General features: G+C 40.0%; 1 protein-coding gene across 1 annotated transcript in view; it reads left to right on the forward strand.

Moving 5' to 3' along the window:
* msna (moesin a) overlaps positions 1-19,304 on the forward strand; it is an 86,178-nt gene that overhangs the window by 58,392 nt on the left and 8,482 nt on the right. The window contains exons 4-11 of the mRNA XM_073058058.1: positions 1,798-2,072; positions 4,795-4,878; positions 8,021-8,167; positions 13,106-13,202; positions 14,113-14,276; positions 14,590-14,720; positions 16,126-16,286; positions 17,092-17,184. Of these exons, the coding sequence (XP_072914159.1) occupies positions 1,798-2,072; positions 4,795-4,878; positions 8,021-8,167; positions 13,106-13,202; positions 14,113-14,276; positions 14,590-14,720; positions 16,126-16,286; positions 17,092-17,184 (1,152 nt within the window). The remainder of the gene's footprint in view (positions 1-1,797; positions 2,073-4,794; positions 4,879-8,020; positions 8,168-13,105; positions 13,203-14,112; positions 14,277-14,589; positions 14,721-16,125; positions 16,287-17,091; positions 17,185-19,304) is intronic.

Below are 19,304 nucleotides of genomic sequence, written 5' to 3' on the forward strand. Positions count from 1 at the left end.
GTGTTCTTGAATTTTATATAGTGCTCAGAATTGGGTATTGAAATGGACAAAATAGTACTTGAATAATATTTTTTAAGTAGTGTCCTTTAGGTGAGATGCCCAAGGTCTGGCATGTATATTAAGGGTGGATGTTAAGGTTCCATGATGTCTTTAAAGAAAAACAGGAAATATGCCCTTTATCTTGGCCAACATTCGGTTGCCCTGTTGTTATTTTTGGTATATTACTCACATAGAGCAATTGCTATATTTGTAGAAACAATTTGTATGCATTGAGAGTTTCATTCTTGCACTTTTTGAAATATGGTCATGTACTTAGGTCATTTGTCTGGGTGTGCAGGCAGCTGAACGCCAGGACCCTGGCAATGAAATCATGTTCAAACACCATTGTGAAAGAATAGCCTATTGAATTGCTCAATGTGCTTAATCTCTGACCTGTGCTCAGTGGAGTTTAGGATGGGGGCACGGAAGGGAGTGGGGATCTCTACTGGATACTGAAAGGCCTGGTTGGAGTGGACATGGAGAAGATGTTTCCATTAAGAGAGAGTGTAAAATCAGAGGGCCCTGCCCCTAAATGAAGGAGTGGCTCTGAAATGTGGAGGGATTTCTTCAGCCAGAGGGTGGTGAATCTCTGGGATTTGTTGCCATGGAGGGCTATGGATGTCAGGTCACTGTGTATTTAAGGCAGTGATCAATAGGTTCTTGATTGGTAAAGGGTTGTAGGAAGAAGGCATGAGACTGAAGCTAAAAAAGATCAGCCATGATTGAATGGCAGAGCAGACACAATGGGCCATATGGCTGAATTCTGTTCCAATATCTTTATGGTGGAGTGGGTCAAATGAAATTGGGGGAAAAAATTAAGGTGATACTTTAGGAAGAATAAGGAGGAATTGTGCTGAGTATGTGATATGATTTTTGTGTTGCTGTTAAATGCTGTAGGATAAATAGACAAACTAGTTTGTTCTCTTTTGCTGTTCTGGGGACTTTAAGAGGGCACAGAGAGCACCTGAAATACTTGTGTGAATACACTGTTGAAACTGGGGTGATCCTTGGTGCACGGAAAGTCGAGCTGATTTACAATCTATAAAGGCTTTACCTTGGACAACAAAACTCGTTTCCGGTATCTGATCAAAATCCAAATGTGCACATTTGATAGGCAAAAGAAAGTGGGCGCAACATGAGAAAATTGTTTTGAATAATAATAGACAAGATTATTGAGTGCACTTCATGATCAGGTAATGGAAAATGGTTGGAGCCTTCAGAGGGAAAAAGTAAACATTTGAGGATGTGGGGGAAACGAATGCAGATTTGCTTTGGGCAGCAGGGGTGGGGTAAGAGAAATTTAAGAGAGTGACTCACTGAAGTGATCTGCAAAAGCTGAGTGATCATGTCCTGAGATATAATTCTATGAAAAGCTCTGGAGTTTTTTGTTCAACTGAGCATCGCCTGGTTACTTTGTCATAAAAGGGACTTTGGTATATTCTAGATAATAGTGCTCAATCTTATACACAGTTGTATCTCTATTCTAACAGGCTAAAATGATAGCATTTGCACTCTTCTGGGTTGTTGCAGCTAGTGCTTATACCTGTCTGTACTTAGGCATGTTACTGCTCCTGGTGGAATAGCTAGCTGCAGGATTTGCATTTTGCATAAGTGCAACGAATTCTGTAGAGTCAGAAAACTGAACTTGAAGTCATTATGATCCTCAAACAATTTCACTTAAGTTATGACTGAGAAAGCTCTCAAGTAGGGATATAATATTTGTGATATACTTTTAAATTTCCTTTTTTCTGTTTTTAGGTAACTCAGCAGGATGTCCGTAAGGAAAGCCCACTTCTTTTCAAGTTCAGAGCAAAATTCTTTCCAGAAGATGTATCTGAAGAACTAATTCAGGACATCACCCAGCGCCTCTTCTTTCTACAAGTGAAAGAGGGTATTCTGAATGATGACATTTACTGTCCCCCAGAAACTGCAGTGCTGGTGGCTTCTTATGCTGTACAAGTCAAATTTGGGGATTTCAATAAAGAGACCCATAAAACTGGTTACCTGTCAAATGATCGCCTCCTTCCTCAGCGGTGAGTATCTTTGTTTCAAAAGTGACCATATTTTAAACTTGTTTATCTTCAGTATGCATCATCTAGTTCACTTCTGTCAAAATAGTAAGGTTGTGTTATAAGTTTTTTAAAACGTAGAGTAATTTTTTTTCAGAGGAAATTTTTGATCACTTGTAGGCACAACTTTTTCTAGTTCCAAAATAATTTGAATGTAGAATGGAAGCCATTTTTCAGGGTTTCATTGGAGAGGCAAAAGATAAAAACATTTCTCAGGGTTTTTTTAAAACTGGGTATTTGCTTAGTTGTCGATATGACAAAATGGTTGGTAATCTGACCAAATGAGATTTCTACCTTAAGATCAATCTTGCTACAGAGGTGAACTATATAACCTCAAGCAGGCTAAGAGTAACATTTTAAATTTGGTGGCTGTGTAAAATTAAAAACTTCCATTGGGGCAACCATTTCAAGATCTAGTAAGAGTATCAGAAATGGGTTTTTTTTTGCTCCTGACCACTACCTGGATACCAATATATTCTTGTCCAGGTGTTAGTTGGGCACATGATTTGATCTTGGTGTGATTGTTTTTTAATGCAGCAAGATAACTTGCTACCCATAGCAAGAAATGCTGATATCATTTGTGCAGATGGTATCCAGTTTATTCTATAGAAGAGTTGAGAAAATCAATGTAAATACACAAGTGACCATCTTTTGAAAACTTTTGTACATTACATTGAAGTGCATTATGGGTTGTTCTAAAATGAATTATTTCATATAATAATGTTGGCTAGTTTTTAATAGTATATCATTACTACCTGTTACCTGTGCCCAAGCTTAATCATCCATGTCCTGATTTTGTGTTGGTTAATAACTTCTCTAGCTTGTCTTTGTGTTGGAAAATGTTCTCTGCCTTGTGGTCTAGCTGCTTGTAGCAATTAAATCTATTACCTTTGTATTTTGATTAGTACATTAATTGTTGAACAAGTTATATTTTTTATAAACCTGGATTGGTGTTTAGAAATTTAATGTAAGTTATGTCTTAACTCTTTTTCAGTGTCAAGACAAACAGGTGATTTTATATTAAATAAATTTTATTTTCTATTACAGTAGAGAAGGATGCTTTGTAGTCTAGAAGACCCAGATACTGGTACCCTAAAGCTCTGATTTGTACATTCTGTACAAAATAAGGAGTCTTCTCTCCTAATTTTGGTGCTCAGTGCTACACTATTCTATAGAATCCATGTGAGGAGTTGTGGAATTTAATACTTCAGTGATGTGAACTCTGAGTTGCTAAAAACTGGAATAGAATTCTTTGTAACCTATTCCCTCAAAGCAAAAGTTGATTCTCTTAAAAAAAAATATTAGCTGGTTTAATGTAGTACACTTTGAAGTAGAGAGAAACTTGAAGAGTTTGAGTTGCTAAATTTGGTAAATGACACCATAAATGATGAAATTTTAGACGCTGCAGATGCCAGGATTGGAGAAATTAATATCTGGTGGTCAGTAGGCCGGAGGTGGAACAAAATTCAGGGAAAATGTGTTAGTTCAAGTAAAACAGATTTTAAAATGGCAAAATGATGGATGGACTAAATGGATTTGGTATGAGTTGTGACCATGAGCAACAGATTTGGGTCACCTCAAATTGAGATGGAATGAAGGAAATTTGACATGCTTTTGTTGGAATGTGGACCCTGTAGGTATCAACGTATCAAGGAGAGACTTCTTAGAAGTTAATTGGGCTAAAGTTGTTCACCAAGGAAATGGGAATAGCTGGTGTGCTGTGATACATGGCCCAAAGTGAAACAGAGTCAAATAACACAGGTTGCAAATAACCTGATTTGTTTCACAGTTCCTAGAGGAGAACTAGAGTGCCTAGGGAATGAACAATTAAATTAAGGTCAACTTAATGACTGTTAGGAGTTAGGATTTCACAAGCCTGGTTTTCCTGAGGCTCTTTTAATCAGTGATCAGGATATTCTGTTTTGAGCAGAGTGAATAAATGTTCTTGTACAAATTGAACATTTTTTGCACTTTCCCTAATGCAGTGTGTTGAAGATGCTGATTGTCTCCTCTTGGTAATAATCCTGATATTTTTTGAGTTCTAATTTATTGTAATTAATTAGGAGTAATTATGGGCTGTACCACACCTTAATTTTTTTTTCATCACTTTGCCTATCCTTGTGTCTGCCCAGACACTTCAGTCAGCACTCTTTCCCATTTAAGATGTAGCCTCGCCAGTTAGAACATTATCTGGTTTTGCAGATTGAGAGTTCTTTGAGTAAATTGGCCTTTCAAGTCTGTCTCTGGCTCACCCACTGGTTTTCAAAGCTATCCCTTTAGAGAACTCTTGCAAAACTGTCTTTCCTCCTGCATTTACAAAATCTTGAAAATATAGGTGGTGTTTAGACTGTTTGTTCTTAAATTTTTGGCATCCTGAACTGAGTAGAATTGTCTTTTAATTGTCATTATGGATTTGTGTAGAGTAAATTAGTAGTTTGATTGTCAGTCAACAGCTGCTGCATTGTTGCAGAATTCAATGGGAAGAAAAGGAAAGCTACTAGCTGGTTTTTCAACTGCCCACTCCTTCCAATTTATGGTGCTCCTGCTGATTTAAAATTTATCTCAAATGTGATCTATTTATGCACGTAAAACCGAATGCAAACTGACTACAGAAGCTGTTCTCCATTTTGTGTGGGACTTTTTTTTTTGTCTGATAATTGTGTGAACCATTTGCTTCTCCCTTCAGCGTCCTGGAGCAGCACAAGTTGAACAAAGAACAGTGGGAGGATCGAATCCAAATCTGGCATGAAGAGCACCGAGGAATGATCAGGTCTTTGTTTTAACTGTTTAAGTGAATCTGAAATTGTAATTTGAGTTGTTTTATGTGGAGTCAGGATCACTGCAGTTTTCACTCTAATCTTTTTATCATAATTTCTGTTGCAGTCATTTCCTTCATTATCTGAAACACCTTGTTCAGCTCTAAAGTGGTAAACTCAGTGGCCACTTTATTAGGTACACTTGTACAGATGCTCGTTAGTGCAAATAATCCATTCAAATTTCCAGTTTCACTCATTCAACCATACATGAATCCCCATGAATACAGCTAAATGAGACAGCATTCCTCTGGGGCCAAGGTGCAAAACACAATATCAACTGTCAGACACAGTAAGGGGACATGTAACGTATATAAGATGGCACAAACATATAGTCACGCAAAAAGTATAATATAGCCCAAACCCCTAAGTGACTATGTCCCGTAGATTGATGGAGCACGAATGTTGTTGGCAGGAACAAGCTCTCAACACTCTGAAAGGAAACACACATACAATCTACCTTGTCTTCCACTGGATGAACACTGAAGGGCAGTACCAATGGGAGGGGCCTGCCCCCAATCCAGCATTGTGCTACACCAGTTCTGGCTTCTCCCCTCCTGGCAGCTGCAACAGGCAACACCGCGGCATGAGGCCTAGTCCTTGCTGCAACCGAAGTCGAGCAGCTCGCCCACCGTTGGTTTCACCAGTGAACTGGACTTGCAGTATTCTATGTTAACAAAGTCCAACAGGGTCTTGTGATTACAAGAAAGACATCCAAGGCAATTGCTTGGCTGTTAGACTGAAAGCTACCTTTGTGCACTGACCAAACACAAGGAAATCTGCAGATGCTGGAAATTCAAACAACACACACAAAATGCTGGTGGAACACAGCAGGCCAGGCAGCATCTATAAGGAGAAGCACTGTCGACGTTTCTTCTCCTTATAGATGCTGCCTGGCCTGCTGTGTTCCACCAGCATTTTGTGTGTGTTGTTTGTGCACTGACTCCTGACACTTTCTGTGGCAGGCATCAACATAGTCTGCACCAAGTCCAGCTCCTCTGCCACTGAGCAACTCACTGATGGTGGGTAGACCTGCAGCATTTGAAGTTCTTGATGTCCAGCAGTGCCTTGCAGTTGTAAAAAAAGACATCTTTTAAAAAGAAAAAAGACAAAAACACCTTTGGTTGGCCCCGGAGAGGCCGCTGCATCCAGCCACACTGCCCTCTAATCTGAAAGCAACAATCAGCCAATCGTGTAGCAACTCAGTGCATGAAAGCATGCAGAAATGGTCAAGAGGTTCAGTTGTGGTTCAGAACAAACATCAGAATGAGGAAGAAATGTGATCTAGTTGACTTTGACCATGGAGTGATTGTTAGTAACAAACGGTGTGATTTGAGTTTCTCAGAAACTGCTGATCTACTGGCATTTTCACTCGAGCTTACAGAGCATAGTGAGAAAAACAAAAAAAAATACATCCAGTAAGCAACATTTCTGTGGTTGAAAGCATCTTGTTAATGAGAGAGTTTGAGGAGAATGGGCAGACTGATTCAAGCTGACAGGAAGGCGATAGTAACTCAAATAACCAGGCGTTTCAGCAGTGGTGTGCAGAAGAGCATCTCAACTCGCATGTTGAATCTTGTAGTGGATGGGCTACAGCAGCAGAAGACCACAAGCACACACTCAAGTCACCACAGGAAGTACCTAATAAATAGCCACTGAGTGTATACTGATGATAATGTTAGAAACCATAAGACAGGAGCAGAATTAGGCCATTCATTCCACTGAGTCTGCTTTCCCATTTCATCATGGCTGACTTATTATCCCCCTCAACCCCATTCTCCTGCCTTCTCCCTGTAACCTTTGACATCCTTACTAATATTGCCCTTGGAGGGGCCACTGGTTCCCGATGCTCTTGGAGATGTTATTAAAATTGAGATTTCTGGATTGGACATGTTCTGGCTCATTCTTTCTTGTTGCTGATTGATGGGCTGAGGTTTGGGGTTTGGTCTGCTGTTTCTCCATGTGGGTGTGTTAGTTTTCGTGCAAAGGAAGGGTTGGGGAGGTTTGGGGTTTGCAAGTTTTTGTTTATTTTTCTTTTTGTGTGGGAGGAGATCGTTTTTCTTTCAACTACTTCTACGGTTTTCTGTATTCTGTGGCTCTCTGGAGAAAACAAATCTTTGATAATAAAATGAACCTTTGAGTCAAGAACGTATCTTCCTTCACTTTAAAAATAGACAATGACTTAGCCTCTGCGACCGTATGTGGCAATAAATTCCACAGATTCACTACCCTCTGGTAAAGAACTTCCTCCTCATCTCTGTTCTACAGGTCTGTCGTTCTAGTGATGGGATTTAATGAATTAATATTTCCTAAGTCTGTAATTAAAGCTATTTCTACTTGAAATAAAACTGGTTCTACACAATTTTTTTAACTCATTTGCAATGATATGTTTTGCTTCTACTGATGTTTGAAGTGATGGTTTTGAGTTTTTTATTCAGGCTCTGAATCAATTGAAAATAAAGCCTAGTGGAAAATGTGGTTTGTTTTTTTTTTACTTTTTTTTTTGCCCAAATCCAATTTTATTACTCAGTACCAAATTAAAACTCTTGTATCAACAATAGTCTTTTTCCAGATTTGTTATTGCAAATGAGTTCTGTTGAAAAGTTAAACCAAGTGCCAAGCACTTTGACATTCTGAATGAATAGATTAGGTACCCAGGACTATGGATCCAACCAGTTTTAAAGCTGAAAATAATCCTGGTAATTCAGAGGTTTTTTGAGCTAACAGTATAATTTTCCATTTTCTAATTTGCTTTTAAGGGGGAGGAAAATTTTTTTAGTATATAAATGACTTTGCTTTAAATGGATTATGTAATTTGTTTTAACTTCTAATTCAAAGAATTAAAAAAAAAAAGATTTATAGCAATGTAACAGAAAATCTGAAAGAAGCTGTTCTCTGCCCATTTTGATTAAGGGTCTTTGACCAGAAACAGCAGCTGTTCCTTATTCAACAGATGTTGCCTAAGATGATTATTTCTAGTGTTTTTGGTTTTTGTTTCTCATTTCCAGCATCTGAAGATTTTTGATATTGTTCATTAATCTCTGCCCTCAGTTTGTTGATATTTTAAATATTGTTTAAAATTGACATTTTCATTAATAGAGAGGATGCCATGATGGAATATCTGAAAATAGCTCAAGATCTTGAAATGTATGGAGTCAACTACTTCAATATCAAAAACAAAAAAGGTTCGGAGCTTTGGCTTGGAGTTGATGCTCTGGGATTGAACATATATGAACACGATGACAGGTAATTTCATTAAGGAAATCTTCCTGCAATGTATGGAAGATATTTTCAAGGAACCCTTTGCAACCTTGCCCTTCCCTGCTGCCATTGATGTAATTTACTTTGTCTCTAGAATAACTGTGGCCATATGAGATTAACTGTAAAATCAAAATATGATTGCATATTTAGAATAGAGTACCACAGCACTTGGGTCCGTGCTGATTTGATCTCCAGTCTAGTCCCACTTGCCTGCACTCGGAGTGTATCCCTCCAAACTCTTCTCATTCATGTGCCTATTCAAACAGCTCTTAAATGTTACAATTCTACCAGAATAAATAATATATGCAGTTGTTTAACTGCTGAAAAATAGACAGCAACAGGACTTTTATTGTGGTTAGTTTGACTGGAATAGAAATTCCAAGGCTGTCATAAGAAATCCAGTCAGTATGTAGGGCAACCCTAACTGATCATGTCACGGCAATGAGCAACTGGCCTAATGCAAATTGATTTTGTGGCACTTGGAACTGTGGGGTAAAAGGCCAAACATTATATGAAGATGTACTTATTTAAAATCAATGTCAGTATCGAGGGGCTGGGTAAATGTTTGAGAATGTTACCTGTATGGAATATTTAATGTGCTGTACTAAGGTACCCCCCCCCCCCCCCCCCATCTTGCTTGCCACAGTGGTTAGGCATAGAATCAAACAGTGCTGACCCAGGCCCTTTCAGCCAACTGGCCCAACAAGATGGTCATTTAGGCTGGTCCCGTTTGCCCATGTTTGGACTGCATCTCTCTAATCTAAGTCTTTAACCTCAACATACTTATCCAAGTTCCTTTTTAAGTGGTTGTTACCAACCTCTGACAGCTCATTCCATATACACTGAACTTTGTGTGTGGGAAGAAGTTGCCCTCAAGTTTCTACTAAATCTCTTCCCCTCGCATCATAAGGCACTAGATCTTCATTTCCCCAGTTCTAAGATTGACCCACAGGGCCATAAGACATAGGAGCAAGATTAGGGCATTTGGCTTGTTGAGTTTGCTCCACCATTTCATCATGGCTGATTCATGTTGGTTTTTGTTTCCTCAGCCCCAATCTCCTGACCTTCTCCCCATATCCCTTCGTGTCTTGACCAATCAAGAATCTATCAACCTCTGTCTTAAATATTCATAAAAACTTGGCCTCAGCAGCTGCCTGTAGCAACAAATTCCATAGATTCATAGATTCTGTAGTCTTTGGCTACAGAAATTCTTCATTCTCTAAAAGGCTGCCTCTCTATTCTGAGGTTGTGTTCTCTGGTTCTAGATTCACCCACCATAGGAAACAACATCATATCGACTCTATTAAGACCTTTCACTGTTCGATAGGTTTCAACTAGGCCACCCCTCATTTTTATGAATTCTAGTGAATACAGCCCAAAGCCATCAAATGCTCTTCATATAACATGCCATTCAGTCCTGGAATCATTTTTGTGAACCTCCTTTGAACCCTCTCCAATATCGGTACAACATTTCTAAGATACGTGGCCCCAACATTAAGCCCTTTAGAAATGAATGCTAACATCGCATTTGCCTTCCTCGCCACAGACTCAACCTGCAAATTAACCTTTAGGGAAGCCTGTACATGAATTCCTAAGACCCTTTGCACCTCGGATTTTTTTTGAATTTCCTCTCCATTTAGAAAAAGGTCTACGGTTTTATTTCATCTACCAAAGGACACTTTCCAACATGTATTCCATCTGCCACCTTTTTGCCCATTCTCCTAATCTGTCTAAGCCCTTCTGGAGCCCCTCTATGTCCTCAAAACTACATGTTCCCCCACCTATCTTTGTATCATCCACAAACCTTGCATCAAAGCCATCAATTCCATCATCCAAGTCATTGATGTATAGCACAAAAGAAGCTGTCCCTAACAGACCCCTGTGGAACACCACTAGTCACTGACAGTCAGCCAGAAAAGGCTCCGTTTGTTGCCACTCTTTGCCTCTAGTCAATCAGTCACTACCTTATCTATGCTAGTATCTTTCCTGTAATACCATGGGTTCTTGTATGCAGCCTCATGTAGCTCCTTGCTAAAGGGCTGAAAATTGAAGTACATGACATTAACTGATACTTCTTTGTCTATCATCCTTGTTACTTCTTAACATAATTCCAACAGATTTCTTTCTCGAAGAAACCATGCTGACTATGGCCTATTTTGTCACGTGCCTCCAGATACCCCTAAACCACATCCTTAACAATCAATTCCAACATCTTCCCAACCATTGAGGTCAGACTAACTTGGCCTATAGTTTGCTTTCTTCTACCTCTCTCCCTTCTTGAAGAGTGGAATGACATTTGCAATTTTCTAGTCTTCTGGAACCGTTCCAGAATCTAGTGATTCTTGAAGATTCACTTCTGACCCCTGACACTCTAGAACTCCAACTATGCTGCTAGTGTCTTACACAGTGAAAACTGATGCAGAATACTTATTCCGTTGTCCTTCATTTCCTTATGGAGTACTATCTCTCCAGCGTTGTTTTCGAACAGTCCAAATCCACTCTTGCATCTCTTTTACACTTTGTGTATCTGATGCACCATCAATAACTCTCAGAGACGTGAGGCGAGATATAGGCTTTTATTGGCTGGAAGAAAGAACAAGCATCAAATGACCACCACACTACATCCTGGAGACTGAGGCCGGGGCTGTGTCTCCAATCGCCTTTATACCGGGGTCCGTAGGAGGAGCCACAGGAGCAGTCAGCAGGGGGGGCGTGTCCAGACAGGTATATGTAGTTCACCACAGTATCTGAAGTAACTTTTGGTTTCCTCTTTAATATTATTAGTTCGCCTACTTTCATATTCCATCTTTTCCACCTTAATGACTTCTTTAGTTACCTTCTGTTGGTATTTACAAATTTCCTCATCCTCTAATCTTTCCTCTATTACATGCCCTCTCTTTGGCTTTTATGTTGGCTTTGACTTTCCTTGTCAGCCATGGCTGTGTCATCTTGCCTTTAGAATACTACTTACTTTTTGGGATATTTATATCCTGTGCATTCCAAAGTCCTTCCAGAAATTACAGGCATTGCTGCTCTGTTGCCATCCCAGCCAGTGTTCTTTTCCAATTAATTTGGGCCAACTCTTTCCATTCCTCTGTAATTCCCTTTACTCCACCGTAATATTGACACATCTGACTTCAGCTTCTCGTTGCAGTTTTCAATGTGAATGCGATCATATTGTGATCACTAGCCCCCAAGGGTTCTTTTACCTTAAGCTCTCGAATCAATTCTGGCTCATTGTACAACACCCAGTCCAGAATACCTGGTCTGCCAGTGGGCACAACCATGAGCATCTCCTAAAAAACCATCTCATAAGCATTCTAGAAATACCCCCTCTTGGGATCCAGCACAAACCTGATTTTCCCAGTCTGCCTGCATATTGAAATCCCCCCACAGCTATGGTAACATTGTCCTTTTGGCATGCATTTTCTATCTCCCATTGTAATTTGTAGTCCACATCCTTACTACTTTTTGAGGGACTGTATATAACTCCAAGTAGGGCATTTTTACCCTTGCAGTTCCTTGGCTGTACCCATAACAATTCAATACCTTCCAACCCAATGTCACCTCTTTCAAATTATTTGATTTCATTGTTTTACCAACAGAGCCACGCCACCCCCTCTGTCTACCTGCCTGTCTTTTATGTTGCAATGTGTATTCTTGGATATTAAGCATCTAGCTATAATCTTACAGCCATGAGTGAATTCTGCCTATAACATCATACTTGCCAATCTGTAATTGTGCTACATCTACCTTATTCGTATACTGCGTGAATGCAGATATAACACCATCAGCTCTGTATTCACCCTTTTTGATTTTTGTCTGCCTTTTACATTGCAACTCATCCTGTTGACTGCAATTTTTTCCCCCTATCATCAGCCTCTCCTTGCTAGGAGCCTCACTACAGATTGTCTTTGTTTGTAAACCTACTACCTCATCCTTGGCACTATCATTCTGGTTCCCATCCCCTTACCAAATTAGTTTAAACCCTCCCAAACAACTCTAGGAAACCTGCCCACAAGGAGATTGGACCCCCTCAGATTCAGGTGTAACCAGTCCCTTTGTATAGGTCATACCTCCCCCAGAAGAGATGCCAATGTTCCATAAATCCAAACTCCTGCCTCCTGCACCAGTTCCTCAGCCAGACGTTCAACTGCCAAATCATCCTATTCTTGCCCTCACTGCACGTGGCACAGGCAGCATTCCAGAGATTATTACCATCGTCCAGATCTATGTCCCTTATGATTTTACACACCTCTATAAAATAGCCTCTCCTCTCCAGTGGGGAAAAGAAGTCCCACCTGCTCAACCTCCCTCCATAACTTAGTCTGTCAAGACTCGGCAACATCCTCATAAATCTCTTCTGCACTTATTCCAGCTTAATGGCATCTTTCCAATATCAGGGTGACTGACACTGAATGTAATAGTCAGTACCTTTTACTAGACAGGAAGCCCAGAGGTGCATGGCTAGGCTTTTAAAGCATAATATATGACCAAACTCCACTCTTGGCCTTACCTGGCAGCTGCATTCACTTCACTAATGTAAACCTCCGTCTACCTATCAAACCCTACTCCACACATGTCTATCTTATCATTCTTCCACTTTGTTCCGAACTCCCAGTTACTCTTTCTCAGTGGGATTAAAGTTCTTTCACGTAAGAGGATACCAGCAATTCATTTGTTCAGGGAGAACCTTGAAACTTTTTATTTTCCATTTTAGATTTGAAACTAAATCTTTTGCTAATCCTTTATTTTGGGATGCTTCACATAGTTGTCTAGCTTGGAATTTAGTGTTGAACCTGGGAGCAGTTTAATTTCAGTGGGTCAGCTGAAAAGGGATGGAATAAGCTACTTAAAATTGTTGGATGAAGAATGAGGACTTTTAAGGAGTTGTTTAGCTCAAAACTCTCTTGTTCTTTCAAGGTTGACACCCAAGATTGGATTCCCATGGAGTGAAATCAGAAACATTTCATTTAATGACAAAAAGTTTATCATCAAACCAATTGACAAGAAAGCACCAGTAAGTACTTTATACAGATTGTCCCACAATTCTGCCATAAAAATGGATTTGAGTGGGGAAGACCTCTGCCTTAGTTGATCTTTGCCTAAATACCAATCCTACCATCTCTTCACAGTATGTAGTCTGTATCCTGGCCTCTACCACTCTATTCCAGCAGTCCAGATGCAGCCTGACCAGAGCATTTTATGGCTTACTGTATCTGCTGAGGATATGAGCATTTTTGATTTGGTAATGCAATCCCAGTACTTGGTTATTATTAACAATGGATGGGAACTTTTGTTCCAAATCAGTCAGCATGGTGGTGATGTGTGTCGGTGTACTTTACAGTGAACATGATTACATGTCACAATGAACTTGAATCTAGTTGTGACTAGGATTCAAACTTCAAGCATGCAAACTGCACTTAAATAATCTGCTTCAGAAGCTGATAATTTTTTTTTTGGATCCTGTTTCAGGATTTTTCCTGCATGTGAATTTAACTGTATTAGTGTACTGTCAAATGGACATGAATCAGTGCTACAATTTACCCAGCCTTCTCTTTCATGAATTTGGTGCAATCATCTTTGATTTCCAAATCTTCACCACCCATGAAACCTCCGGCAATTTAAGCTTGACTGCATCCATAAATCCATTGTTCAACTGTGCAAGTTTCTCCAGTCTGTGCTGAATACAGAGCTCTACCTTCAACAAAAGTTTGGGCTTGTCCTTATACAAGTTTGCTAGCTGAAGAGTCCCTTGAAGAGTAAAAAATAAAACTTGTGGATAGGTGGCAGAAGAGAAAATGTTGATGGTTTGTGTTATGATGTGGTTACCTTTGCATGTTGCCGCCTGTAGAATGGACCTGTTCTTATACTAGAAACAGTTTTAATATCGACTGTGTCAAGCCAGGCTCTCTTTCTGATTTCCATAGGATTTTGTATTCTATGCTCCTCGTCTCCGTATTAATAAGCGCATCTTGGCACTATGTATGGGGAACCATGAACTGTATATGCGCAGGCGTAAGCCTGATACAATCGAAGTCCAGCAGATGAAGGCCCAGGCTAGAGAAGAGAAGCACCAGAAACAGCTGGAAAGGTAAAGAGTATCTTGGTATTTAACGAAAATTTATGGCTTTTGACTTGCGGGCTTGGTGAAATGATCTGTAATGACCATAAAGCCCTTGGGACAGTTCCTGCTAAAGCATTCCTGTGGATTTGTATCTACATCCTTTATCATGCATCAGAGCATGATCTTTGTTGCTAGTCCCAGTGAAGGCTCTAGACTGAAAATGCCACCTGTTCATTTTCCTCCACAGATGCTGACCAGCCAGATTCTTCCAGCAGTGCTTGATTTTCACCAATGCTAATATTGAAGAAGTAATTTCCAATTGTGTTTTTATGACCTCTAGGGCACAGCTGGAAAATGAGAGAAAGAAAAGAGAGCAAGCAGAGAAGGACAAAGAAACTATTGAACGGGAGAAGGAGGAATTGATGGAAAGGCTGAAACAGATTGAAGAGCAGACACAGAAAGCTCAAAGAGGTAATTCTGGGAGGCAAGACTGATGTATTTGAAAAGCATATTTAGAGACCTCACTGAATTTCAGTACGAGGCTCCTGTGAAACAACTGGGGTTTCTTAAGAGTGTATTTTACAACTAGTCCAGACGAATGCAACATAGTACGCTACGCCTATATATGAATACTGTTAGGCCTCTCTTGATTCAGCATAACTGAAATAACAATTTCTTCCACATAATAATGAACAACATAACAAAATAATCACAATTGAATTCTTGATTCAGCCGAGTTAATCACCAGAATCAACAAACTCATTCGTAAGGCCAGTGATGTTGTGGGGGTGGAACTGGACTCTGACGGTGGTGTCTGAAAAGAGGATGCTGTCCAAGTTGCATGCCATCTTGGACAATGACTCCCATCCACTCCATAATGTACTGGTTAGGCACAGGAGTACATTCAGCCAGAGACTCATTCCACCGAGATGTAACACTGAGCGTCATAGGAAGTCATTCCTGCCTGTGACCATCAAACTTTACAACTCCTCCCTCGGAGTGTCAGACACCCTGAGCCAATAGGCTGGTCCTGGACTTATTTCCACTTGGAATAATTTACCTATTATTATTTATGGTTTTATATTGCTATATTTCTTCACTATTCTTGATTGATGCGACTGTAACGAAACCCAATTTCCCTCGGGATCAATAAAGTATATCTGTCTGTCTGAGTTAACTATGATGGGTTAATACAATGTTATAGAAGAATTACTGCTGAATTTATTTTGTAGCGAGTAATTGGCCACGAGGGTTTCTACTGTTTGCTATTTAGTACCAAAAAATTAGTGAAACCAACAGAAGTTGTGGTAAGCTGAAGTCATAAGAGACTTTATCCTTCTCAGACAAATCTATTGCCCTCCCTGCAACTTAAGGTTGGTATCTTTTCCTACCAGATCTGCAAAGGGTATTTCTCCCCTCCTCCCCCCCCCCACCCCCACAGATATGGCCTGATCCAAGTATTTTCTGTTTTTATTTTATATTAATTTCTTTTTCATTTTAGTGATTTAAGTGGAATACTGGTAGATTTGTACCTTTATTGTATTTTTAAGTGAGCAGGAGCTGGAAAGGTTACTGTTGCCCTTAGGGTTATGGAGGAGAAGTTTGAATTTTTAAACAGACTCATGAAATGGCCTCACAATAAGATTTGCTTGTCTGCAGTTTGCATTATGACTGACCAGTTGAGAGACTGAGAAGGATAAAAATCCATCTAATATATGGAGCAATAATTAGAAATGACATTTTTTTTTCTTTCAAGTATTTAGTGTGCCTAGAAAATGTAGCACAGTAAATGATCTCCATAGTCTCTACCTGCTGTGCATAAGTTATGATGCATGATGCAGCAATTCTAACACAAGAGTAACTTGCTTCCTTCCAGAACTGGAAGAACAAACTCGCAAAGCACTGGAGCTTGATCAGGAGAGGAGATCTGCCCAGGAGGAGGCAGAACGGCTGGAACAAGAGCGCAGAACTGCAGAGGAGACTAAACAGGCCTTGATGGAGCAATCCAAAAACCAGCTGAAAAATCAGGAACAGCTGGTAAGTGGCTTTTTGTGTCAAAATAATTTTGCATTCTATGGTTATTTTAGATGTAGTATTGAGGAATTTCAACCCAATGGTTGAAGGGCTTTGAGTTGTATGCAGCATTTACTTTGCCGTATTTCAAATTAAACTTTTCTACAATGTAGGATTAGATTAGCAAAAGGCCTACAACTCTTTTTAAGTATATTTAAGGAGCCCTGTCTGACAATCCAAATTGCTATGATGTGTAGTTCAGCACTAGCCTTCAAACGAGGAGTGCATCCTCTGAATTTTCATGTGGCATACATCAGTCATTCTTTAGTCTCTGTTGTAACTGGGTACACTAGTTTTATGTTGTGTTCTTGACGACTTTGCTCCTCAGTTTCAATTAACTGGCCATGGCCAGTAGATTACTATTGTTATGAATATCAATTTTGCTTGTTCATAGCTCAGTATCTCCTCTTGGTTATATTGCAGCATATCCAAATAGTGGGAAAAGAATTGAAAACCAAAGCTGAATTTATTTTACTGGCTTATAGCAGTGTTCTTGTGTGAAAATGGAGAAAAGTGCAAGGGATTTTGAAAGAAAAATTTGCTGCTCAACACCAGTGTGATTGATTTTTTTTTTTTTACACTGAATTGCTCACTCCAAGCTAAGCTGAAACTGTGTTTAACATTACTATGTAGTTTCCCAATTATCAGTTGGTCATCGTTACAACTTTTCTTTTAATGAAGTATGGGATAATAGTTAAGTCCTTTGCATGACTTTACTCCTGGGTAGAAACAAGTGGAAAAAAAAGTAACATTCAACATTACCTTCTAGGCTGCTGAGCTCTCAGAGCTCACTTCCAAAATAAATCTGTTGGAGGAAACAAAGAAAAAGAAAGAGGACGAGGCTTCTGAGTGGCAGCAGAAGGTAAGACTTTGTAACGTCCCAGTTATTCGATAGAGCATTCCTCTCCTAAGTGATAACCTGATGGATTCATATCTGTATCATCCAAATCATGTGCTATAGTTCTTGATGAATGCGGGTGCCAGATGCTATCAGATTGTTGACAATATCACTGAATAATTTAATACTTTTGCCATCTGTACACATTGCCTACTTTCCAGCAGGTAGTGTTTTTTTTTCCCCCTCACTCATGGAATTTTGATAAAATTAGTTTTTCCATTGTAGGCTTTGACGTGGGTAATTTCATTATTGGCCACTTCATTGCTTATCATGGCTAGAAATGTAATTTGCTAACAAAACGAAATTTAAAATGAGAATTTTTAAAACAAATATTTAAGAATTAACACCAGTTTTGAGGAGTTTAGCTTTCTGTCCGTAAATGTAGATCATCTTCCTTTTTTTGTTTTTAACACATTGTGTGCATGTACGTGTTTCTTTTTCAGTTCTCTTGCCTGTCACAGATGGCAAAAATGCCCAGAGCAGTTCAGGGTGTTACCTTGTTTGAAGGAGTGGTGGCTGGGTGGACAAGGGAGGAAAGATTCTCTGTTCTGCTCATAATTTTGCACTACTACTAGAAAATACTTTTGAGATTTATGCGGCGTCTTCTTTGGGCAACTGTCCCAAATGGTTTATTTTGTAATTCAGCTTTATCAAGGTGTGATAAAATGGGTTCATTTCACCATTGCATTGAGCACTCCACTTTGACATACAGTAGAGTCCCATTTACTAGCCTTTGTCCAGATAATCTGTGTTTGTCAAAAAACTAAAATGGTGTGAGAATGCTTGCTTACACCACTCCGGACTACTTCAGATTCCAATCACCCTCTGGGTAGAAAGTCTCTTCAAGTTTATTGTCATCTACCTGTACATGTATACAACCCAGCGAAACAATGTTCCTCCTGACCATGGTGCACACTCACACAACATGTATTACACACAACACATAAACCAAAATATTATACTATAAATAATAAAATATGATTCAAAATGCACATGGTAAAGCGCAGCACAGGTAAACGGCTCGCTGTCCTAGTGATGAGACAGACGTTGGTGGTGGGAAGGCTCATTAGTCTCTCAGCCTGAGGGAAGAAAGTATTACCCAGTCTGGCAGTCCTCATCCTGTTGCTTCTGTACCTTCTTCCTGACGGTAGTACGTCAAAGAATTTGTGGTAGGGATCCTCAACAATGCTCTGGGCCCTTTGTCTGTAACACTCCCAGTAAATGTCATAAATAGGGTTGAGAGAGACCCCAATGATCCTCTCGGCGGTTTTTACTGTCCTCGGTAGGGTTTTATGATCTGATTGCAGCTTCTGTCCCACACAATGATGCGGTCAGACAGGACACTCTCAGCGGTGTTCCTATACAAAGTTGTTAGAATGGGGACTGGCAATCTTGCATGCCCCAATCGCCTGAGAAAGTGTAGACACTGCTGTGCCTTCTTGTCTAGTGAGGAGACGTTGTGGGTCCAGGTTAGATTGTCCAGTATGTACACACCAAGGAACTTTGTGCTCTTCACTCTGTCCACAGTTGAGTCATTGATGTGCAGAGGAGAGTGGTCAACCCGTGCCTTCCTGAAGTCCACAATCATCTCTTTTGTCTTGTCCACTTTGAGACTCAGGATGATGTTCACACATCATTAGACAAGCCTCTCTGCCTCTCTGTGTGCAGTTTCATTATTACTGCTGATGAGGCAAGCCACAGTGGTATCACCAGCGAACTTGGTGAAGCGGTTTGAGCTGAACCTGGCAGTGCAGTTGTGAGTCAGCAGTGTGAACAGTAGTAGAGTGAGCACGCAACCCTGGGGGCATCAGTGTGATGGAGCCTGAGGTATTGCTGCCAACTCGGACTGATTGGGGTCTTTCTGTCAAGAAGCCCAAGATCCAGTTACAGAGAGCGGTGTTGAGTCCCATTGAGGACAGTTTACCCACCAGCCTCTGAGGGATGATTGTGTTGAGTGCTGAGCTGAAGTCATGAACACTATCCTGCCATACAAGGCATCATTTTCTAAGTGAGTTGAGACTATGGCATTATCAGTGCACTGGTTTGAGTTCTAGACAAACTGGAAAGGGTCCAGCGTAGCTGGA

Source organism: Hemitrygon akajei, chromosome 10 (assembly GCF_048418815.1).
Source record: "Hemitrygon akajei chromosome 10, sHemAka1.3, whole genome shotgun sequence".
Lineage (NCBI taxonomy): Eukaryota > Metazoa > Chordata > Chondrichthyes > Myliobatiformes > Dasyatidae > Hemitrygon > Hemitrygon akajei.